Consider the following 25,208-nt stretch of genomic DNA (forward strand, 5'->3'; position numbering starts at 1 on the left):
CGGCTGTGTAGTAATTCCTTTGCGTGGATAGACTGCATTGTGTTTCTTTACTCACCCGTTGATGGACATTGGTGCTGTTTCTACCTTTTGGCTATTGTGCATTGGGCCACTCTTCACATCATGCATGTTTTTATTCAGCCATCTGTCTCAGAGTATTTTGGGTACATACCCAAGAGTGGAATTGCCGGGCCATATGGTAATTTTGTTTAACTTATTGAACTACTGCCAAACTTTTCCCCAGTGCTGGACTGTTTTACATCTCTTCAAGCAAAGCATGAAGGTTCCAATTTCTCCACATGCTCACCAATATTTATTTTATGTATCGAAAAATATATGTTATTAATATTATGATAGCCATCCTAGTGGGGGTGAGGTGGTATCTTATTGCAGCTTTCATTTGGTTTCCTTAATGACTAATGATGTTGAGCATCTTTTCATGTGCTTATTGGCCATTTTATATCTTCTTTGGAGTCTGCCTTATTTTGATGATTACTTTGTTTGCGTTGTAATTCTAGGTGAACGTTTTCTGTCTTTCTTGATCATAAGCTGCCTTGTTTATAAATTAGGGCTAATATACTTCTTAAGAAAGAGATTGATTTCTAATTAAAGCATGGCTCAAGTCTTTAGCATAATTTTGAAGTCTCCTTTTTTCCCTGTTGCTATCCTACTAGATTTTAAAACGCAGCATGTAAACCTTAGCCTTGTTTTCCAAATTAGCAGATTTTGTTTTAATTTTCTGAATTTTGACATCTCTGAGTCTAACCCACCTTTGTATCCTCTGAATTTTTAGGTTTTATACATATTTTAAAGTCAGTTTGTTTCTTAGCTAACAGAGTATCTAGGCAAGTATTTGACTTCTCACTATTTTCATACAAGTGGGTGACTGTTGAAGTCATTTGCATCACCACATTCTTTTTTCCCTTTTCAGAAAAAATTGCCTTTGACAACACTGGCTCAGTGTCTGATGGAAGGGTCAGCTATCCTGGGAGATGACACACTTCTTGGGTAAGGAGATACCACGCTTGGGTTCGTGCCAAATCTGGGAAAGTCCCCGTCCTTAAAGAGGGGATGTGCACATCTCAGCAAGGCACTGCCTACACTGCAGCCTGGCTGGGGGCTGGATGGGGGAGAAGGGACGGCGGCCGGTGAGAAATTGAGCCCCCAGGTCCCAGAGTCGTAGTGTCTGTGCAGGAGGCAGCTCCCAAGGGGGGGAACCAACATAAAACTGGGGGGACTTTCCTGGCGGTCCAGTGGTTAGGACTGCATGCTTCCACTGCAGGGCGCATAGGTTTGATCCCCAGTTGGGGAACCAAGACCCCACATGCCATGAGGCATGGTCAAAAAAAAAAAGAAAAAAAGAATGGTTGAAGAGCACTCAGAATCCCTTGGGCCCCAGCAGAAGCAAATATGAAATCTCTCTGTGTCAGATGTCAGAACTTATAGGATTCCCAGAAGAACAACACTTGCTGATTTTGAGCTCACAATAAAAACAAGCTAAAAATAGGGGCATCATGAGGGAGGGTCAGCAGGCACAGCTGATGGGAGAATTGGACCCTGAGAGCTAAAAATACTAGGATGGCATGAACGGAAGTGGACAGGAATTACTTCTAAAGTGAAATTTAAAAATTTAATAAACACAGAAAAATTCTTGACAGAAAAGAAAATCAAATAATATGAGGCGGGCAAAAGAAGAGGCAGAATCAAAGAAAACCAAACAGAACTTTTAAAACTTCAAATTATATTTATTATACTTTAAAAACTTACTTGAGAGAGACTGGAAGTTGCACACAGATATGGAAACTGGTGACCTTGAAAACATCTGGAGTCGCCACGAGAATGACCAGAATAAAGTACAATTCCTTTGGGTTTTCCTGTAAGAGCTTACAGAAAATCCTGAATGAAAGTCTTGGACTACCCAATAGAAGCACTAGAGACACAGGCAACATTAAGTGGAGAAACTCAAGCGGCAGGTTATAAATATAGAGCAGTAATGTGTAGTAGTTGCTCCTGAAGAAGAAAATAGAAGGGTAAGTTTATGGTTGAATTTTCCTTTTCTAGATTTGAAGAAAAGCATGAGTCTTCAGATTTAAGGAGCACAAATAGTCCTGACAGAGATCCACAAAAAGAAATCCATCCCTGGACACGCCATTGTAAAACCACACACCATTGACACAACAGAGAGGCTTAAAGCCGAGCAGAGAAAGCTTGTTGTTGTTCAGTCACCAAGTACGTATACAAGGGCACTTAGACTGATAACTGACTATGAGCCAAAATAAATGCCAGGAAATAAGGGAGCAATATCTTCAAGTAGTGAGTGAAAAATGTGAGAAATCTAGATTCAGTGATGGACTAAATGGTCATTCAAGAATAAGGGGAAGGGACTTCCTTGGTGGTCCAGTGGTTAAGAATCCTCCTTGTAATGCACGGAACATAGAGTTCCACCCCTGGCTGGGGAACTGAGATCCTACGTGGCATGGGCCAGCAAAGCCCACATGTTGCAGCTCCTGAGCCAACGTGCACCACAATAAGACCTGACAACCACGTAAGCAAATATTTTTTAAAATATTTAAAATATCTTAAGGAATAAGAGGAAAATAGGGTATCTTCAGGCACAGATTTAGAGAAATTACTATTTGCATGTTCTCACTGAAAAACTAGTTAAGGTCATGTGAGGCAGATTATGTCCTGAAGAAAAGAATGAAATGCAAATAGTAAGAAAGCATTTAAAAAAAAAAAAAAAAGGTATGCTGGAAAAGATTGAGGGCAGGAGGAGAAGGGGGCAACAGAGGATAAGATGATTGGATGGCATCACCGACTTGATGGACATGAGTTTGAGCAAATTCCTGGAGGTAGTGAAGGACAGGGAAGCCTGGTGTGCTGCAGTCCATGGGCTTGCAAAGAGTCAGACACAACTTAGTGACTGAACAACAACAAACAACAAAGTGAATGTGCTGGAGAGGATGAAGAAATTCTTTTCCCCTCTTCCCATCTTAGGCTATTTCACAGGCCCTACAAATAAAATTGACAGGACAGATGAGTAAGAGAAAAAGCATACATGTTTGATTATCATACACATGGGAGAACTCAATGATGAGGAACTCAAAAGGGGTGGCTTGAACTTAGACCTGTGTAGCATTTTTAACAAAAGAGCAGTGATTTTTTTTTTCTTTTTTTTTTTTTTTTATTATTATTATTTTTTTTTTTCCAGTGGGTTTTGTCATACATTGATATGAATCAGCCATGGATTTACATGTATTCCCAATCCCGATCCCCCCTCCCATCTCAAGAGCAGTGATTTTTAAAGATGGGACAAGACAAAGAAAAAGAAATGTTAGTCTCTAGGGCAGCAAATTGTGGGAAGGTAAATATATGGGGAACTAGTAGAAGATAAGAGTTAGTAAAGTTTGTAATGTGGAGTCCACTGGGGCCTTCTCTGGGCTGATAAGGGTCTGGAATTGTCTCTGGTGATTAGCATCTGGTAGAGATGGGAGGGGGACCCCTTTATAGATTCATATCCTGCTTTTAGGGCTTCCCTCATAGCTCAGTTGGTAGAGAATCTGCCTGCAGTGCAGGAGACCCCGGTTTGATTCCTGCTCGGGAAGACCTGCTGGAGAAGAGATAGGCTACCCACTCCAGTATTCTTGGACTTCCCTTGTGGCTTAGCTGGTAAAGAATCCGCCTGCAATGGGGGAGACCTGGGTTCGATCCTTGGGTTGGGAAGATCCTCTGGAGAAGGGAAAGGCCACCCACTCCAGTATTCTGGCCTGGAGATTTCCATGGACTGTATAGTCCATGGGGTCACAAAGAGTTGGACTCGACTGAGTGACTTTCACTTTCACTTTAGGCAAACAGGGTAAGAGGAGAGAGCTTCTTTTTTTTTTTTTTCCTTTTAAATATTTATTTGGCCTTGCCAGGTCTTGGTTGCAGCACACAGGATCTTTCATTGCAGCATACAGGATCTTAGTTCCCCAACCAGGGAGCAAACCCCGGCCCCCTGCATTGGAAGGCGAAGTCTCAACCACTGGACCGCCCCACGGAAGCCCCTCTATATCTTTCTTAATTCCCCACAGACCCTCTTTTAGTCCAGACACATAGTAGGTACTCAACATCCTTTAGAAAGTGGACAGTTTCAGAAACGAAACTGTATGAAGCAAGTTTTTCTCAAGGGTGTTTACCTGGCTGGCAGGTGACTGCATTAGGACAGGGGTCACGTCTTTCTCCGCAGAGTGCTCAGGATGGTTTTCCTCCCCTTCTGTTGCAGGAAGATGCTGAAACTCTGCGGCGAGACAGAAGACAAGCTGGCTCAGGAGCTGATTCATTTCGAACTGCAGGTTGAGAGGGATGTGATCGAACCGCTCTTCTTGCTGGCCGAGGTCAGAAGTGGGAGCGAGACTGGACCCATGTGATTGGGGTGGGCAGAGTGGTGGTCCCTGGGGTCCTTTGGCTCCAGCCTCAGGGTTGTTTCTGCCCCTCACCCACTCTGTGACACAGTGTCTCACTGGGGAGCGTTACTACCCAACTGCAGGGGGTTCCCCAGCCTGGGAGCCCTTGGAGCTGAAGGCTGTCCCCTTCTCCCACCTGTGCCATTCTTGAGGGTGAAACTCCAAGGCTGGTGGCATCACTTCATCCCCCGCAGTGTCTCCGCCCCATCTTCCTCCCTGCCCTCCACCTATCTCCAGGCTTCTGTGAAATGACAGTGGAATCTCAAATAGGACACAAATGAACCTATCTGTGAAACAGAGACAGACTCCCTTCAGAGAGCAGACTGGTGGTTGCCAAGGGGGAGGGGATATAGGAAGGATGGATTGGGAGTTTGGGATTAGCACACAAGCTAGTGTATATAGGATGGATAAACAACAAAATCTTTCTCTATAGCACAGAGAACTAAATCCAATCTCCTGTTATAAACCATAATGGACAAGAATATTTTAAAAAGTGTGTGTGTATATATATATATATATATATATATATATATATATATATATATATATATGTATATGTGTAAGTGAATCACTTTGCTGTTCAGCCATCATTAACACAACATTGTAAATCAACTGTGCTTCAATTAAAAAAATTTAAAAAATGAACAGCAGTCCCTATTCACAAGCCCCTGTTCTTGGATATGAGGGCTCGTGTCCAAGAGACTCTGTGCAGCCCCTTCACTGTCTCTGTTTAGGCAGGGCCCTTCTCTGTCTACTTTAAAGGACACTAAAGCAAACTGTCTTTTTAGAAGGAGCCTTAATGTATAGGTGACAGTTTTGCCAGCTTCAACCAAGTGAAATTTTTTCAAGTAAGAGATAAAATGGTTGGGGGATGTTATTTGCTGTGAACCCTGGCCCTCTTTGCATCCTCCCCTTTAATTGGTCCTACAAACCTCCCCGGTGCTGGAGATGATGTTTCCCGTCTACACTGCTTGGCGACCACTAACCACCTGTGACAGCTGAGCCCTTGAAATGTGTGTAGTGCGGCCAGGTGGCGCTAGTGGTGAAGAACCCGCCTGCCAATGCAGGAGACGTAAGAGGCTCAGGCTCGCTCCCTGGGAAGGTGGGAGGATAAATTAGGAGATTGGGATAGACCTACACCCTCTACTATGTATAAAATAGACAACCAGCAAAGACCTACTGTCTAGCACAAAGAGCTATACTCAATATCTTATAATAACCTATAATGGGACAAACCTATTATACAGCAAAGTGATTCAGTTTTATACATATATATCTATCTTTTTTTTTTCAAGTTCATCTATAATGGAGACAAACTTGAAAAAAAAAATATATATATATAACTGAATCACTTTGCTCTACACCTGAAACATTGGAAATTCAACTATACTTCAATCTTTAAAATTTTTTTAAAAATCTATCATTGGACTTCAAATCAACTGGGTTTTCTTTGTTTGTTTCCTGTACCCACAGGTAGAAATCCCAAATATCCAAAAACAGAGGAAACACTTAGCCAAGCTGGTGCTGGACATGGACTCTTCACGAACGAGGTAGGGTGGGTTTTCTTTGCTTCCGTTTCTGCTGCTTTGAAAGAGCAGCGATCCTAGTTGGAAGGCAGTGGCTTGTGTGTGTGTGTGTGTGTGTTCATCCACTTAGTGTTTCTTACCTCTTCTGTGAGCTGGGCGCTGGCGTACAGGGGCCTTGCTCTTAGAGAGGCTGTGGCCTGATTTGGGAGTCAGACACTGGACAAGAGAACATACACACACACAAGGCCATTTCAGCAGCCATAAGTCCTTTCAGGAAGACACCACAGTGTAAGTTTGGAAGTGGCTCTGGAGAAACAGACCATGGCATAAATAGTGAAACAGAGAAGAATTTTTTTTTTTTTTAGAAGATGACACTAGATCTGATAAGAAAGAAGCAGCTACGCAGAGATACACTGCAAAACTGTCCATGACAATGGGAACAGCAAAGGCCCTGTGGGTGGAAATAAGGGTGACATGTTCAGGAAGCGGAATGAAGGCGGGCGTGGTGGGGGCGGAAGGGGAAAAGGGAGAGTGGTGGGAGCAGAGATCAGAGAGGAGGTTGGGTGATGTGTAGCGTCTGTAATAAGAGGAGGTTTTCTGGGAATTCCATGGTTGTCCAGTGGTTAGGACTTGCTGCTTTCAGTGTCAGGACTTCATCCCTAGATGGGAAACTAAGATCCTGCAAGCCACGTGGCTCAGCCAGAAAAAGAAAACAAAGAGGAGAATTTCTGAATCTGGGGACTTGCAGTCACCTTTTCCTGCTTTCTATGGTGTAGATTTCTCTTCTGTAGTCCCACACTGGGGAGTCACATAAGAAATTAGAAGATGCTTGCTCCTTGGAAGAAAAGCTATGACAAACCTAGATAGCATATTAAAAAGCAGAGACCTTGCATTGCTGACAAAGTTTCGACTAGTCAAAGCTATGGTTTTCCCAGTAGTCATGTACGGAGGTGAGAGTTGGATCTTAAAGAAAGCTGAGTGCTGAAGAATTGATGCTTTTGAACTGTGGTGTTGGAGAAGACTCTTGAGAGTCCCTTGGACTGCAAGGAGATCAAACCAGTCTGTCCTAAAGGAAATCAACCCTGAATGTTGATTGGAAGGACTGATGCTGAAGCTCTAATACTTTGGCCACCTGATGTGATTGGAAAAGACCCTGATGCTGGGAAAGATTGAAAGCATAAGGAGAAGGGGGCAACAGAGGATGAGATGGTTGGATGACATCACCGCCTCAATGGACATGAACTTGGGCAACCTCCAGGAGGTAGTGAGGAACAAGGAACCCTGGCATGCTGTGGTCCATGGGGTCACAAAGAGTCGGACTGAGCCACGGAACACCACCACGAGATGATTACAGACATGCTGTTCATTGCACTGTCAGAATGGTGGTGGACACTATGTTCCTGGGTTTGCAGAGTGATTTCCTCCTCTGAGGCCCTGGGTTTTAGCTCTGAGGTCTTTTCTCTGCTTGTGTATGGAAAACCTGAATTTTCAGCTTCTGCTCAGAGGTGGATGTTAGCATCAGAGCTTGTCCTTGCCTTGCCCACTTCCATTTCTTCGTTCAGCTTCCATAAAGGAAAATTTCTTCTGGGTAACAGACATGGTCCATCTAATGTGTCTCATGTGTTTAATGGTGACACCAGAGGTGGCTTGTAGATTTTGAAACCGTAGAGAAGTGTCATCAGGAACCCCTCTTCCAGTATTTAATGAAGTGTTTTCATGTCTCCAGCTTATCGTCTCTTGGGTATTGGGATTGGTAAGGCAGTATATATCACCCCATCCAAATTTCTGTGTTTTTTCACCTTGAACTTAGACCCTTGACAGCCTTTCCGAAGCCAGTTTCCTCCAACTTCTTGCCTTTCCCTCTAACCCTTCACCCTGAGTCAGCATGAGGATTCTGCCAAGATAGAGCAGAGAGTGAGACCTGGTTCTGTGCTCTGGAAATGCAGACATCACCAGCTGCTCTTGGAGAGCAGGTGGGTTCTCACTGCCCCCACCTCTGCCCCACCCCACTTCCACATTTGGTCAGTCTGTACTCATTAGGATCTGTTCCTTGCAGCTTCCTCCTCCTGGGCCCTCAGAAAATGGAGGATGCCAGTGGTAGAGGAGCAGAGAAGATGGAGCAGATGAAACAACACATGTCCTCTTAACGCAGCTTTCCCCTTTCCTTCCAGAACTTCTGGACTCCCTGTCACCCTGAAGTCATCATGACTTTGCCTTCTATACCCTTCTCCTGGTCTGTGAAATGTCTTACCCTTATTTCCAGCCCTTTTCTTTCCATTAGCCTTTCCTGAAGGCTTTTTTGTTTCTTTAAATATTTATGTATTTGGCTGCATCAGGTCTTAGTTGCAGCCTGCAGGATCTGTCCTTGCCTTGGCTCTTTGTTGCAGCACTCTGACATCTCTCTAGGTGCAGTGGGCGGGCTTCAATAGTTGCGGTATGCAGGCTAAGTTGCCCTGTGGCGTGTAGGATCTTAGCTCCCCAACCAGGGGTGGAGCCCATATCCTCTGCATTGGAAGGTATATTCTTAACCACTGGACCACCAGAGAAGTCCCTCCTTAAACCTTGTATTCTATCTTCATCATCCCCAAATCATCAGTTCAGTTCTGTTCAGTCGCTCAGTTGTGTCCGACTCTTTGTGACCCCATGGACTGCAGCACACCAGGGCTCCCTGTCTATCACCAACTCCCAGAGCCTACTCAAACTCTTGTCTATTGCGTCGGTGATGCCATCCAGCCATCTCATCCTCTGTTGTCCCCTTCTCCTCCTGCCTTCTATCTTTCCCAGCATCAGGGTCTTTTCCAATGAGTCGGTTCTTTGCATCATGTGGCCAAAGTATTGCAGTTTCAGCTTCAGCATCAGCCCTCCCAATGAATATTCAGGACTGATTTCCTTTAGGATTGACAGATTGGATCTCCTTGCAGTCCAAGGAACTCTGAAGAGTCTTCTCCAACACCACAATTCAAAAGCATCAATTCTTGGACTCTCAGCTTTCTTTAAATCTTAGTGATAGCATCTTTCCCAGAGAATGGTGGGTCACCTCAGTTCTCTTAGTGGGAAGAAATGAACTTTCTCCTCTTCCAGCTTCAAAGCTCAAACTCTTCTTGGACAAGAATCCTTATTTCTCCCCTTAACAGAGCAGGACACTTGTCGAGTTTATTTATAGAGCCTTTGGCTGAGAATATCATCACTCCTTGAAATTTATGGTTTTCTTAAAATATTTCAAGTTTATCAGAGTATAGATGTTCACAGTGGTATGTTAGGTTCAGGTGTAGTGCAGAGGGATTCGGTTATGCGTGTACATAGATTCGTTCTGTTTCAGATTCTTTTCTCACATAGGTTATCACAGAATAGTGAGCAGAGTTCCCTGCAGGTCCGTGTTGGTCACCTATCTTATATATGGTAGTGTGTGTCTGTTCATCCCAAGCTCCTGATTTATAACCCGCCCCACCTTTCCTCTTTGGTAACCCTAAGTTTGTTTTGATATCTGTTGAGTCTGTTTCTGTCTTGTACGTAAGTTCACTTGCATCCTTTTTTTAAAAAATTCAGTCAGTTTGGTCACTCAGTTGTGTCCCACTCTTTGTGACCCCATGGACAGCAGCATGCCAGGCTTCCCTGTTTTTTAAAATTAGATTCCACATATGAGTGATATCACATGATACTTGTCTTTGTCTGACTTACTTAGTATGATAGTCTCTAGGTTCCTCCATGTTGCTGCAAATGGCATTATTTCATCCCATTTTATGGCTGAGTCCCATTCCATGTATATATATGTACCGTATCTTCTTTATCCATTCCTCTGTCGATTGACATTTATGTGGCTTCCATGACTTGGCTTTTGTGAACAGTGTGGCTGTGAACAGTGGGGTGCATGTCTCCTTCCGGATTATGGTTTTCTCTGGATATGTGCTTGGGAGTGGCGTTGCTGGATCATATGGTTGTTTTAAGTTTTTTCAGGAGCCTCCATGCTGTTCCCCATAGTGGCTGTACCAATTTACATTCCCACCCATAGTGCAGAAGGGTTCCCTTCTCTCCATACCCTCTCCAGCATCTGTTGTTCATCGAGATTCATGATTAGTGGCACTTCTCTTAACAAATTACTACCTGTACAAAATGTTGCCTAGTTTTCTTTGATATTGTGCTTTCAGTTTCAACAAAGGGACCATTTGGTGGGTATTTATAATGTCAGAATAGATAACTTATCCATTACAAGTAAAATTCCCTATAGAGGGAGGGGAAAGGAGTATGCTTTTAAAGTACCAGGACAGAATTGCGGGGAAAAATAATGTCTTCATTTTAATATACATATATTAAATGTAATTTGGGGTTTAAAAAAAGACCAATCCAGATCTATAATACCCTAAAAATCAGTTTAGTATTTATGGCCACTGTATTTTTTACACTTATTTATTGGTTACTTTCTTTTTTTCAGGCAGGATGAGTCAGATGGTGGTTGTAGGTCTGTCCCATAATCTACTATGGAAGTACATTCATTATCTGAGATCCAAATTACGTCCATGACATTCCCTATTTTATTTGGCTGTGGCTTGGAGACATTCATTAAATAGATCATTTCTGTTGGACTTCCCTGGTGGTACAGTGGATAAGAATCCCCCTGCCAATGCAGGGGACATGGGTTTGATTCTTGGTCCCAGAAGATCCCACATGCCACAGAGCAACTAAGCCCTGGTGCAGCTCCTGAGCCCACACACTCCACCTGCTGGAGCCTGTGCTCTGCAAGAAGAGAAGCCACCACCAATGAGAAGCCTGCCGACAACGAAGAGAAGCCCCCACGTGCAGCAACTGGAGAAGGCCCACGTACCGCAATGAAGACCTAGCGCAGCCAGAACTTTAGTTAGTTAATTAATTTAAAAAAAAGAAATAATAAATACATCATTTCTGTAGGGCAAGCCATTATAAGAAAGAATTACCCAGGCGTTTCTACTAATCCTTACCTGTTAGCTTAGTTTTTTTTTTTTTTTTTTTTGACATTTTGGAGTGGAATATTTCCTTTCTAATTTTTCCTGAATTCTTACCATGAGTAATGAATCTTTCTCACGACACCTGTGACCATCGCTGTAGCTTCAAGCCAGCTTGATGTCCCAAAGCCTTTCAAAGTAATTCTTCCATGGGTGCACTTTTTTAAGTGACAGAAGATTCTTCATTTTGCTACTTTTTGCTAATGACAAAGAGAACTGATTTCCTCTTTTTTGGTATTGTGATACAGCTCCACTCCCTTAATCTTTTTCTTGCACATAACACAATAAGAAAGAATTGTGCAGAGAAAACACTTGGTGAGTCTGTTATTGATTCTCACAATGAGGGTAAGGCTGTACTTTTTGCCTCCACGTTGGGTGAACGGTCCGGGAGCCAGATGGAGCCGGCAGGGCTCTCTGGTTTGTCCCATCCACCCCGGGGCTGCATGGTGTTTAGAGGACACTATTTAATCTGTTGCCACATTTTATCTGATGAGTACACTTGATAGTTCCCAGCTTGTCCACGAAAACATCCAGCTCCCCAAGGCCCAGGCTCCTGGTTGGGCCCCACCATCCCCATCCCCACCCCCACTGAGTCCCTGCCAGGTCCCTTACCCCCCGACTGCCCAAGACTGCAGCCGGGCATCAGCTGCCTTTGCCACCCTGATGACTCGATTATTTGCCTTAGAGCTGAGAAGCAGCTTATATCTCGTGTCCCTGTTACAAGGAGGAAATAAATGATTGGGTGGGTGAGTTTTTAAGATAATGACCCATTTGACTTATTTTTCCCACTTGCTGGGGTCTATAGACTGTTGAGTTTACTGCCACAGTGAGAGAGGCCCCAGTGCTATTCCCTGCGATAGCTACTAGCATCTTAGTGTAATTAGAACCTTCTGTCAGGGCCTGCTTTTGCTAATTCTTTGATGATAACTTAGCAACGGGAAATAGCTTTTTAAATTCATTTTTCAATTGGAGGAGCAACCAGAAATATTTGTGCTTCCCCTTGAAAGTTTCCCAAGGGGCCTCCTTAGAAGGCCAGTATTCTCTGCCTGGAGATAAATGTTTAAGAAAATTTACATGAGGCATCAGAATGCTGGTCCAGGGCTGCTTGGCACTTCCTAGTGGAGATTTTGACTTTCACATTTGTTTTCATCCTACCCATTTATCCTCTCTCTTAGCATCTACTTGACTTTGGCCAAGTAGATGAAGGTTTCCCAACTCAATGCCCGATGGGCAGGGAACTAAAAGGAAAGGCCTGGACCGTGCTTCAGAGAAAGTAGCGGTCATGTCATTCGGCCTTAGGGTTCCGGAAACAGTAGGGAAGGTGTCGCAGATTGGAGAACACTTGCTCTGTCTGAAGGGGCCACTGTCCTCAGCCTCTCTTAGTCCTGCCCTGTGGAAGCTGGGGCCCCCTTTCTCCTGGTCTTGTACTAGGTACCTTTCCCTGATCTATTCTTGGCAATGAGGCTGTGTCATTCCCTGGGTGATACCCATAACCAGCTGTTTCCCTGCCTCCCACAGTGTCCCCAGGGTTTTCTCTACATGTCTCACATGCATGCATGCTCAGTCGTGTCCATCTCTTTGTGACCCCATGAACTATAGCCCGCCAGGCTCCTCTGTCCTTGGAACTTCCCAGGCAAGAATACTGGAGTGGGTTGCCATCTCCTTCTCAAGGGATCTTCCCAACCTAGGGATTGAACCCATGTCTCCTGCATTGGCAGGTGGATTCTTTACCACTGAGTCACTTGGGAAGCCCTGTCAGGGTTGATAAGGCATCAGATTCCACACGCTACGTGGAAAATGTTCTTTGCCAAAAGTTATCATTGAGTCCAATTCACCATGCATTTTCCCTTTCTAATCCCAGAGTGTTTGCTTTCACTGCCATTCTAACTTGTCACTAAAAGACACTGAAATTATGAAGCTGCACAGGGAAAAAGCTTGGAGCCTCGTGTATCAGTGGCAAAGGGGTGGGAGTCCTAAAGAGCTAAGGGTGTGTGCTTTTGACTAGTTTGTATGTGCACAAACTCCAATTTGTAAGGCTCATCAACTTAGATGTGGAATATCTGAAAATGCTAAAAGAAAAAAACACCCACACTGTACTGAAGTTCAACTTATATGTATGCCTAATCTGACTAGAATCTAAGTTCCTTGAAGGCAGGGACCAAGGTCTATTCACACCTCTCCTCTTTTTCTCCTGTTTTCTCATCAGGTGGCAGCAGACGTCCAAGTCTTCAGGTCTGTCCAGCAGCTCACAGCCTGCGGGTGCCAAAGCCGACGCCCTCAGGGAGGAGATGGAGGAGGCTGCCAACAGAGTGGAGATCTGCAGGGTACCCCCTTTCTATGCTCCTCTCCACCGAGAAAAATGGGAGGCCCGCAGGGAGGATCCTTTTGTGTGCTGGAGGTCTATGAAAACCCTAAGAGTGAGCCTCTGGTTGAGTCTGTGTCCCCAGACCTGTCAGCTGGCATGTGGAGAGAGCCCAGGACGAACCCTGAGAGTTGGGGCTTTCAGAATTCATCATATTTTTTTTAAAATTCTTGGCCTGCTAATTTCAGCGTTCTTGACACCTCTGACTCTGGTTCTGATGCTTGTTCAGTTTCTTCAAACTGTGTTTTTGCCTTTTAGCATGCCTTGCAATTTTTGTCAAAAGGTGGACACGAAGGATTGGGTCGAGGGCCCTGTGGTGCGTAGGCGTTTGGTGATGCAGTGGTCAGTTGTGGGAGCAGGGGAAGCCCCCGTAGCCCTGTGATTGGGTGTGAGTCTTGTGGGTGACCTGCGACCCCGCGCCCTGAATTTCAGTGCTTCTCTGTTGTCTTTCGTTCTGTTTCCAGCCTCTTAGTTTTTGGTTTTGGTAGGACAGGATGGCTAGAGGATGCTGGAGCTGATTAATTCTTTCTCAACGTGAGGAAGGCTAGGGTCTGCTAAAAGCAAGTGTTTAGTAGGGCTCTGATATAACCCCAGCAGGTTGTTGCTTAGTTACTAAGTCATGTCTGACTCTTCGCAACCCCGTGGACTGCAGCACACCAGGCTCCTCTGTCCTTCACTGTCTCCTGGAGTTTGCTCAGATTCATGTCCGTTGGGTTGATGGTGCCATCCAACCATCTCATCCTTTGTGCCGACCGCTTCCCCTGTTGCCTTCAGTCTTTCCCAGCATCAGGGCCTTTTCCAATGAGTTGGCTGTTCACATCAGGTGGCCAAAGTCTTGGAGCTTCAGCATCAGTCCTTCCAATGACTATTCACAGTTGATTTCCTTTGAGGTTGACTGGTTTGATCTCCTTGCAGTCCAAGGGACTCTCAAGAGTCTTCTGCAGCATCACAATTTGAAAGCATCCCAGCAGGTTCTACTGGGATAAAATAATTTATCCTTGAAGTTTCCTGGCAGTCCAGTGGTTAGGACTTGACACTTTCACTGTAATGGTCCCTTGTTCAATCCCTAGTTGGTGAACTAAGATCCCACAAGCTGCATGGCACAGCCAGGAATAAAAGAAAAATTCTCCTAAGTTTAGGTCTTGTTAACAGTAGAATGCTCTAGTGCATTTCAAAATGGCAATCTTTTCCCTTCCCCTTGGGAAAAACGAGAGAGGACTTTTCTCTGCTGTTCACTGTAAGAACTTAGTAGTACTGCAGGAGGAAAAATTCAGCAGAAGTATAGGGGCTCCCTACACTTTATTTAAATATTAAATTTTATTGATAATGTTTATGAATAAAATATTTAATAATATTATAAATATTTTATTTAGACAAATGAAAATTTGGTTTAGAGTTTCCGCTTTTATTTCTCACTTGTGTGGCTTACTTGGAATCTATATTGTTAACTTTATAAGACAGTGATGTGATTGTACCTTCAGAAAACCCCTTCATGTTCCTGAGGGCATACTCCATTGGGCTGGCTTTACGGAGATCGTCTGCTGAGTGGTTGAAGGTGATTTGATGTGGCATCAATAGACATGAGTTTGAGCAAGCTCTGGGGGTTGGTGATGAATAGTGGCATGCTGCAGTTCATGGGGTTGCAAAGAATCGGACACAACTGAGCGACTGCACTGAACTGAGCTGATGTGGCATTTAGTCCTTCCCAAGGCTCCCTTCCTTACCTCCATCTACCGAGTCATTTTTTTATCACCCCACCGTTTGTCTTTCCCTGACTTGAACTATCTCCCTCACACTTGTCAGGCTGGTGATGGATGCTTCCAGACCAAGGCTGCTGGGGCCATGGCAGGCGAGGCTGAGTTCCGACAAAACCACTTACTCTAGCACCTTTGACAGGTCCAGCAGCCTCCCGGAGGCATTCATTGTAAAGGATGCTGAAGTGGAGGGGACCTGAGGTGGGTGGTCCTGGAGCCCATTTTATTCTTTGGGAAAAATACCTTGAACTTTTGGTAGCTAGTCATGTGAAATTGGTGTCTTAGTTCTATCATCTTGTGTGCAAGAACGCTTTAAGGATGTTTGCCTGTTGAGGATCCTGGAAAAGGAAACAGATTACTCCTCCCATCCCCCTGCTCACAGAGGACAGTTTGATCAGCAGCTGGAGGGGCTGCTGAGGTTATCGGGGTCTGTGCAGAATGCTTGAGGTTCCGTGTATATCAGACTCTTCCTGAATTATGCAGTTGTCTGCTGTAACTCCTTCAGCATTCGGGTCAGCTTTCCTGTGCTTTTTTTCCCTTTTTATTGAGATATAGTCGACATACAATACCATGTTTGTATCTGGTGTGGTGCATGATGACTTGATATTTTTTCTCAGATTATGAAATGATCACCATGATAAATCTAGTAACCGTCTGTCCCCATGCAAAGTTATTGCAGTATAATTGACTGTCTTCCTTGTGCTGTATGTTACATCCCCATTGCTTAATTATTAAGTAAACTGAAGGTTTATGCCTCTTCATCCCCCTCACCTATTTTGCACATCCCCCTATCCCCTCCCCTTACGGCAACTACTGTTTGTTCTATGAATCTATGAGTCTGTTTTTGTTTTGTTTTGTGTTTTAGATTGCATGTATGAAGTCATGAGGTATTTGTCTTTCTCTGACTTATTTCACTTAGCATAATACTCTCTAGGTCCATTCATTGTTAACACACGGCAAGATTTTATTCTTTTTTTTATGATTGAGTAGTATTCCATTGTCTATACAATACATCTTCTTGATCTGTTCATCTGTCAGTAGACACTTGGGTTGCTTCCATATCTTGGCAGTTGGAAATAGCACTGCTATAAGAGTTGGGGTGATGTTTTCCTGTTTATTCCAACCTGAACGTGATAGATACTTTTTCTCTTAACTCAGCACCTCTTCTGAAGCTCTGCCTCAAAGGCTACCAAGCAGGGAGGGATGTCAGAGACCACATGACTTGTACAAACACATTTAGAGAGTGTGACATGCTCAAAGATACAGTTAGTGTGACAGAGTCTACATCCACTCGAATGCACTTCTACTGCGCTGTGCTGGGGGTGTTTCAGTGAAACTGACCACTGTCCTCCTTGAAGGGAACGTGATCCAGACATAGCATTCAGCCACTATTCTCAGCCCCTCAGGGAGCTGAGTGGTGAAGGGCTTTTCACACTGAGATTCATGTATGATACTGGCTGAGTCCAGGTTTTGTTTTTTTTTTTTTTTTTTGCCAAGTTTGGAATCAGCGGTCCGTCCCCTGCCCACCTGTCTTAACCAGCTTCCTTCGACTTGGTGTGTTTGCCTCTCTTTCCCTGTGATCAACCAGTTAGAATTGAGATGAAGGGAGCAAGGCAGTAGCATCATCAAGGGGAAGAAGCGGCAAGGGGAGGCAAGCAGAAGCGCAGTGTGTACCTGGCGGGGCTGCTGCAGATAGCAGGGTGCGCCACAGAGATGCAAGGAAGCAATTTGTGTGTCATTCCCCCACATCAGCTTTCCTAACTCTCCACGTGGCCCATGTTAAAAGTGCTAGGAAAACACTGGCATAGGTGTTCTTTCTCCACTTAGTCATCCTTTAGAGCCGTGGTTGGGAGACGGAATGTCCACAGGCAAAGTTTGTAATCTGCTTAGTATTATGAAAAATGAGGTTAAACCATGGTTATGGTTCTTTCCTCTGATATGTGGATTCCTACTCTCTATCCTTTTGTGTTTTGCCCCCACAGGACCAGCTGTCGGCTGACATGTACAGTTTTGTGGCCAAAGAAATCGACTATGCAAACTACTTTCAGACGGTAAGCATCCAGAAAGGTGAGGCTGCTTGGAGTCTGTTAGCAGGTGTCACAGTGGGGATGGGAAGGAACGTGGGCCTTGAATCAAGGATCCCTCAGTTGAGCATGTCCTGAGAACAGGTGGGGCTTTGACTGTCCGACCTGTGAATAAATCCTGCGGTCTAGTCCCCTTTGTATGGATTTCTCCAAAACCCTGAGAATAAAGTTCAGCCTCACCCATGAAGATGTTTGTACCTCTGTGATCGATGGCAGTGGTTCTCAACCAGAGGTGATTCTGTCATCTCCCAGCAGATGATTGGCTGCGTCTGGAGACATTTGAGGGGGGCTTCCCAGGTGGCACTAGCGGTAAAGACCCCACCTGCCACTGCAGGAGACTTAAGAGACACCAGATCGATCCCTGGGTCGGGAAGATGCCCTGGAGAAGGGCACGGCAACCCACTCCAATACTCTTGCCTGGAGAATTCCATGGACAGAGGAGCCTGGAAGGCTACAGTCCATAGGGTCTCAAAGTGTCGGACATAACTGAAGTCGCTTAGCAGAGATGTTTTTGGCTGTCACTATCAGGGGCAGGTGCTACAGGCGCTCAGAGGATGGAGGTCAGGTTTGTTGCTAAACATCCCGCAGTGCACAGGACGCCAGCTCCCACGACAGAGGGTGATCCATCCCCAGATGTCAGCAGGGTCAGGGTTGCAAAACCTGAGACTGTCATCAGGAAGCAACTCGGGAAGAAGAAGCTAGCTGCACCCCAGCATCTGTTGGTTATTAATGGAGATTTTTTTTGTCCCAGATGATGACAAGTTGGTAAATGAGGGTTGATGCCTGTTTACTGCCTCTCCTCTATGGGAGCAGATTTACAGAGTAGAGACACAGGATCTGAGTCATCCATACTTGAATCATGTGGCCCAAATAATTAGGACCCTGAAATGAAAAATAACGTTGGCAATAAAACTCAAAGTTTCTCTTTAGGGTCAAGGAAGTGATACAAAGACAGGGAAAGAAGATGAAGAGAGAAGAGGAATCCTGAGAAGCTGGATGCTTTGATAAGCGTGGGGAAGAACTGGGGGTAGTCAGTGCTCCCCCACATGCTCACCATCAATGGCCAAGAAGTCCAGAGTTTCTCCCCCTCCCCGAGAGAGAGCTGATACATATTCCTTCCAACTTGAAATGTTTACTTTAAAATAGTAGGACTCTTTTCAAGTCTATTCTTTCAAGTCTAAAATACCATCGGTTTTATTTGTGAAGATAATATTGCATTTTAAAATATCTAAAACAAATGATTGTTGGCATTCCAAGCATTATTGGACTGCCTAGTTGTCTTTGGGTACCACTTATTTCAACACTATGACTTAAAAAAAGAAAAAATTCCCTTTTAGTTTTCCTTGGGGATAATAGCTACTCATCACACCAGACTTTTGAGCAAAGTGCCTCTCTGTCTCTCCTTTTTCCTCCTACATACCCAATTTTCTTTCCTTATTTTTTGGAACAGGGAGAGATTTAGAAAATAAATGAAGTGCCAGTTATTCACTGCTTTTCCTCTGCTGTTTTTACCATTTCAGCAGCTTTTTCAGTAGTGGGAGGGGCAGAATAGAGCATCTTGAAGGACTTTGTCCTTTGAATCACATCACGATAAAGCAGTTTTACCTCCCAAGGTTGAAGAGGATTGTGGATCAAGCACATGTTTTCCCACCAGCTGTATCTTGAACTCTGTTGGGTGGGGCTCAAGATACATCGAGGCTCATGGCATTGGGTGCCCTCTCATGGACACCTGGATTTCTGAATGTGTTCTCTGTTTATAGCCTTTTCATGGTTGCACCCCTTCAGTGCCTTTTGCTGTGAGAAATGGGGGCAGGGTGCTCCCCAGCTGGGGTGGCAGTGAAGGCAGGCCCAACTCTGGAGAGTCCCCATCACCTCCTCCCCGAGTCTCTCACCTCCAAAACTTCCCTTTATGGTCACCCCTCTGCTGCAGAGGCTGAGGGGACGAATGCCCGTCATTGCAGATGGGTGGAGGAGGGGGCAGGGCACCGCAGTGGTGTGGCAGCCCATGCCCTCCATCCTCCGGCAAAGGCTGACGCTTCTCCTTATGTCCCCTCAGCTCATCGAAGTGCAGGCTGAGTACCACAGGAAGTCCCTGACACTCCTGCAGGCCGTGTTGCCTCAGATAAAAGCACAACAGGGTGAGTGCCAGGCTTGCCTGGGGCAGGGAGGGCGAGGAGCCTGCCGTCCACGGCCCTATGCTTGGTTTACCTGCTCCTCCCCGGCAGGGCCGCCTTCACGTGAGCCCTGGGCCTCTGCCTGCAGGCACCTTGACCAGTGACAGGAAAGCAGAGCACATACACACACACACACACTACCCCAGCGGGGGTGTGCATGGGCGTGTGTGGAGGTGCGTGTGTAACAGGAAGCCCAGCAGCTCTGCTTACAGCGGGCTGGCTTCCACCGCCTCCCCCCAGTTCCTCTCCGTCATCCCCCGAAACTGCAGGAATGGAGATGCTGCAGTTGGACGGTGCTTCCATGGACATTGTCGGACAGTGTTTCCATGTCCACTGCTCCGTGTCCCTGGGACACTTAGGAGAAGCAGTGTGACCGGAGGAAAGGAAGGTTCCCGCGGGGGTGACCTGCGCTGACCCCTCTCTTGCTCCACCTGCACCCCCCTCCCCAGAGGCCTGGGTGGAGAAGCCTTCCTTCGGGAAGCCCCTGGAGGAGCACCTCTCGATCAGCGGCCGGGAGATCGCCTTCCCCATCGAGGCGTGCGTGACGATGCTGCTGGAGTGCGGGATGCAGGAGGAGGTGTGTCTGGGTGCGGCCGAGCTCCGCTGTGAGCACATCTCCTCGCCCGCGATGTGGAACCTCTGGGGTCTCTCCTCTGTTACCATCCTCACCCAGCCCCACAAACCCAAGCCTGGGAAGATGCAGTACAAGCCCCCTGTCCTCAAACTGGTCCTGCTTCTCCCACGAGCCTTCCCTCTCCAGGGACAGTGGAGGATTGTGGGACATGACACCCCGCCCTGAGGACCTTATAGCCCCGCTCCGGCCCTCCTGTCTGCATATGTACTGAGATTGGGGCTTTCTCCTCCTCCTCCTCCTCCACCCCACTCTCCACCTCCTCTCTCCTTAATTTAAAACATAGACCTTTTAACCTTTAGATCATAACTTTTTTTATAGACATCCTGAAAATTGATACAGACATTAGAAAGCCCTCCTTATAAGCCACATGTTAAAAAACAATCCTATGAGACATTGGCAACCATTGTTTTTCTTGCTGTGTCAGTGGGCTCCTGGGAGGTAGACCTCATCTTTAGTTTCTTATGCAGGCAGTTTAAAAATCATGACTCTACTTTCCTGTGATCTGATCAACCAATCAATATTTATCAGTGGTATTTTATTACTAAGCAAAGTATAAGAGAGTGAGCTGTTTTAAAAAGTATAAAAGGGGGCTTATGAGCTTATGGAGCAGATAAGTGTAGTGTCTGTCAAATAAGCCTGATTTATTCAAAACAGGTTTTTTTTTACCCCGTTTTAAATGCCAGGCATTTTCATGTATAACTCCAATGAAAAGATGAGGTCTTTTCAGTCCCTGAGGGAAAGTTTCATGGAGGGAGGTGAATGGGGCCTTTTCTTTACCCATTTTTTAAAAACTTTCTATTTTGTATTGGGGTATAGCCAATTAACAATGCTGTGATAGATTCAGACGAACAGCAAAGAGACTCAACCATACATACAAATGTATCCATTCTCCCCCAAACCCGCTCACATTCAGGCTGCCGCATAACACTGAGTTGAGTTCCATGTGCCATACAGTAGGTCCTTGTTGATTATCCAGTTTAAATATAGCAATGTGTACATGTCCATCCCAACTCCCTAACTATCCCTTCCTCCTGTCCTTCCCCCGGCAACCATCAGTTCAGTAAGTTTGTCCTCTAAGTCTGTGAATCTGTTTCTGTTTCTGTTTTGTAAGTAAGCTCATTTGTATCATTTCTTTTTAGATTCCACATATGAGGGAATGTCATACAATATTTCTCCTTATGTCTGTCTTCACTTAGTATGATAATCTCTCAGTCCATCCATGTTGCTGCAAATGGCAAAATTTTCATTCATTTTTATGGCTGAGTACTATTCCATTTTATAGACCTGCCGTATCTTTTTTAATCCATTCATCTACCGATGGACACGTAGGTTGCTTCAATGTCCTGGTAATTGCAAATAATGCTGTTGTGGACACAGGGGTGCGTGTATCTTTTCAAATTAGTGTTTTTGTTTTTCCAAAATATATCTTAAATACACAGAACGGGATGTCAAAGTGCCCAGGGCTCATTTAATCAAGTACATACTGAAGCAGAACGCCGGGTCACCCTGTACGAGGTGCCGAGGCCACAGCCAGGGATGAGGCCCTGGTCCTGCTGCCCCAGTGTTGACACATGGTGATGGGAAGGAGGCCCCTGGGAGATGGTGGAGGAAAGGGCTGGGGAGACTGCCTGCCGGCGGTCTTGCTGTGGTGCCCTCAAGGTGCAGGCTGTCTGGTGACCCCTGTCCTATCGGCAGGGCCTCTTCCGAGTAGCCCCGTCTGCCTCCAAGCTGAAGAAGCTCAAGGCAGCCCTGGATTGCTGTGTGGTGGATGTACAGGAGTGCTCGGCAGACCCCCACGCCATCGCAGGTGGGCCCCGCCGCTGGAGGAGCTCCAGGGAAAGGGGTGGGCGTGGAAGACGTACAGCCACTGTCGGGGACACTTGGCCCCTGGCTCCCCGCCATGCTCCGGGCATGTCTGCTCAAGACCCCACCTTAGGCCTGGTTGCTGTGCCCTTGAAGGAAGGCCTCCCCATCCCCAAGGTGCCAGGGGAGGGGGTGATGGTGGTAACACGAAAGGGGAGGCCCTCACGGCCACGCCAGAGCCTTGGATCCAGGCATGTGGAAGCTACCATGTGACCTGGTCACGAAGGTTGGGAAACCTTTCCCAAACCTGGCCCCCGTGGTGACGCTGGCTGGTAGCAGGTGTCTGCCACATCCCGGCAGCTCACGGCCCATACGGTGTTCACGTCCAGGAGCTCTCAAGTCTTACCTCCGGGAGCTGCCAGAACCTCTGATGACCTTTGAACTCTATGACGAGTGGATTCAGGCTTCCAAGTGAGTACGCTGGGTCTCCACGTGTCCTGTGGGTGCGGTTTATGTGGAGCCTTGATTGAAACTGAGCGAGTGTGCCACGTGGGATCCGGCGAGTCTGCATCTTGGTGTTTGTCGTGGGGAGAGGCTTGTACGTGTGCCCGGAGAGCCAGGTCCCTGGGTGTGGATCGCAGGCTGGAGCCACAGAGTGGCCCAGAGCCCCAGCTGGGCCTTCGAGAGGACTCAGGGAGGCCCTGGGCTCCCATCGCCACTCAGACCCCTTCCTCTTCACGCTGGCCATTCCTGCCATGCAACAGGTTTTGGTTCCCCAAAATTTCTGCCTCCTAGGCTCCTTCTGACTCTTTGGGTCCCACCCTGAAGGTCACCTCAGAGAGGCGTCCTTCCTGACAACTGGTGCCCAGCAGCTGGTAGTCAGGGTCTGCCCCATCCCCCAGGTTCTCTGCAGGGACTGATCAAATTCAAGGCTGTGTTTGTGTGGCTGGTTGGATTGTGAGCTGATGGGGGCAGGGAGGGATGACCGTCTCTTCTGACTGCCTCCCACTCCCTAACCCCTGTGACAGTGCCTGATACGCCAGAGACCCTCAGGATGTGGATGTTGATTTTATTTTATTTTTGCCTGTTTTTTTTTTTTTTTTTTTTGCTATGCTCGGCATGTGGCATCTTAGTTCCCTGAAAAGGGGTCAAACTGTGCCCCCTGTATTGAGAGCGTGTAGTCTTAACCACTGGACTACAAAGAAAGTCCCATATGGATGTTGATTTTTCACTGAAGGAAAGACCTTGTTAGCATCTGCCTTTTGACCTTAGAGAGGACTGATGAGCAGAAAAGGGAGGTTTTTCTCGCCTTGGTCAGGATGGAAGCAGGGACTTCTGGGGGCCCCTCGATGGCCGTCCCCTACCTTGGGTTGTGAGTCAGAGGGTCAGAGCTGAGCCTCCTGGCGGGGGGGAGGGGGGTTGTTTACTTTTCAGTTTTTCTTGTTAAAAGGTTCTTTCAGCATAAGGCCTTCCTAACCCTGTAAACCCTGATGTAGGTTTTCGTAAAAATGTATATTTAAAAATGTAGTCCTAACAACAGCAAATACATATATAGATCTTTGAGTAATCTCTTTTAATCCTTAGAAGACCTATCAATAGAGAAACCCTTCGAGCAAGTCTCTCTCTGTAGAATGTAGAATCCTTTGGTTGTGGAAACTATCCACCTCTGAGTTGTGTCTTCAAGGGTCAGATATCCTTATGTCTATATGAGTTCATGTCGTTTACTTGTTCAGAAGGTGTTTATTGAGCGTCTGTTACATTCCACATGCCGAGAAGCTTAATGTGCATTAAACTATCTGTGGGCCTGGCCAGCTGGCTGCCATGGTGGAGTGAAGGTGGAGCTGCCCTGTTTCTGGTGTCCTGTGCCAGAACCAACCTCCCGATGACATCACAGCCCCACCCACTCAGGTGCGGGTGTCTGCCCTCCGCCCTCACCTGTTGCCCCAGTACACACTGACGCGGGCCATGTGATGTGTGCAGGGGAAGTATTGTTAAAACAGCACAGCCAAGACCGAAAGATTATTGAGGGGGAAATAATAAAAACCGAAGATATGAATGAAAATAGTTTACTGGTATGGTCACTGACAACGGCTGGTTCCTCTTCTCAAATACTTTGATGGCTGGTGAGTCTGAGTGCTGGTAAGACTTCATTGGTCCATACTCAACCAGTTGCTTTTCCTGTTAATTTTCCAGTATCCAGGACCAGGACAAGAGGCTCCAGGCGCTGTGGAACGCGTGTGAGAAGTTGCCCAAAGCCAATCACAACAACATCCGGTGAGTGGACACTGGAGACGCTGGGTCAAGGTTATTTAAGCCTCAGACACACGTTTCCTGGCCAAAAGGCGTGGTCACTGGCAAGCTTGGCGTTACACGGTGTCCAAACCATATTTAACACACAGGGTCTCTTTTCAACTTCAAGCCATCCTGGGAGGTTGTGAATTACCATCCTAAAGATGAGGAAACAGACTGAATGGGGCTGTGGGATGTTGCGGGCTACCTGACCAGCTGCTGGCTGATGCAGTTCTTTGGTTTGCAAGGAGCAAGGATGAATGCAGGCTGCTTTCAGATACCAGGGTTTATTGTAAAGACAGGTGCCTGTGGATCCCAGGGGCCATGCTGACCAGACCCTGAGCTGGACTTGGCAGTTGTGTCCTGGAGCCAGGCTTCAGGAAGAAGAGGCTGGGAGAATGTTCTCTGGTTTCCACTTGTCACCAGCAATTTTCCATGTGTCTGTCTCTTACTTTTCTCACCCTCACCCAGGTTTCACTTCCCACTGCTCTGCGCATCTTTTCCCTCCCAGGCTTATGCTCTTTTCCACTTTCTGCTTCCTCATCACTTTGCACCAGCATCGCTCCTGGCCCTCCCCCCGTCCTTGGAGCTTCCTTAGATGCATATTTTCAGCTTCAGCTCCTACTGCCATCTGCCTGATTATTTCTGTTTTCCTGTTAAAAATCCCAGGAGTGACTTCTCATGGCGGGTCCTAAGACAAACATAGGATTTCTGTATGACCCAGCAATTCCACTTCTGGGTGTATTTCCAAAAGATCGGAAAGTAGGGACTTGGTTTTGTACACCTACATTCATGCCAGTGTTATTCACAATAACCAAGAGGTGGAAACAGCCCACATGTCCAGCAATGGATAAATATAGGTGAACAAAAAGTATATGCAATGCAGTATTCGGCCTCAAATAGAAGAGACATTCTCATTCTTGCTACAATATGGATGAACCTTGAAGGCTGTACGCTAAATGAAAGAAGCCAAACACAAAAGGGGAGATTCTGAACAATTCCACTCAAAAGCAGTACATACAGTAGTCAATTCATAAAGATATAAAGTAGAATGGTGGTTGCCAGAATGTAGAATGGTGGCTAGGGTAACCGGGGAGGGGCCAGGAGCAGGAGGTGGACTGTCATTTCATGGGTGTCAAGCTTTAGTTTAGGGTAATGAAAAAT

The 25,208-nt window shown here is 46.2% G+C and overlaps 1 protein-coding gene across 2 annotated transcripts in view; it reads left to right on the forward strand.

The window, feature by feature from the left end:
* Positions 1–25,208, forward strand: part of ARHGAP44 (Rho GTPase activating protein 44) — a 118,294-nt gene that overhangs the window by 76,362 nt on the left and 16,724 nt on the right. For both annotated transcript variants that reach the window (XM_061143514.1, XM_061143515.1), the window contains exons 4-13: positions 929–1,005; positions 4,262–4,373; positions 5,916–5,992; positions 13,151–13,268; positions 17,043–17,111; positions 19,201–19,282; positions 19,768–19,895; positions 21,648–21,759; positions 22,145–22,226; positions 23,949–24,029. In XM_061143514.1, the coding sequence (XP_060999497.1) occupies positions 929–1,005; positions 4,262–4,373; positions 5,916–5,992; positions 13,151–13,268; positions 17,043–17,111; positions 19,201–19,282; positions 19,768–19,895; positions 21,648–21,759; positions 22,145–22,226; positions 23,949–24,029 (938 nt within the window). The remainder of the gene's footprint in view (positions 1–928; positions 1,006–4,261; positions 4,374–5,915; positions 5,993–13,150; positions 13,269–17,042; positions 17,112–19,200; positions 19,283–19,767; positions 19,896–21,647; positions 21,760–22,144; positions 22,227–23,948; positions 24,030–25,208) is intronic.

The sequence above is a fragment of the Dama dama genome, chromosome 5 (genome assembly GCF_033118175.1).
Source record: "Dama dama isolate Ldn47 chromosome 5, ASM3311817v1, whole genome shotgun sequence".
NCBI classification, from domain to species: domain Eukaryota; kingdom Metazoa; phylum Chordata; class Mammalia; order Artiodactyla; family Cervidae; genus Dama; species Dama dama.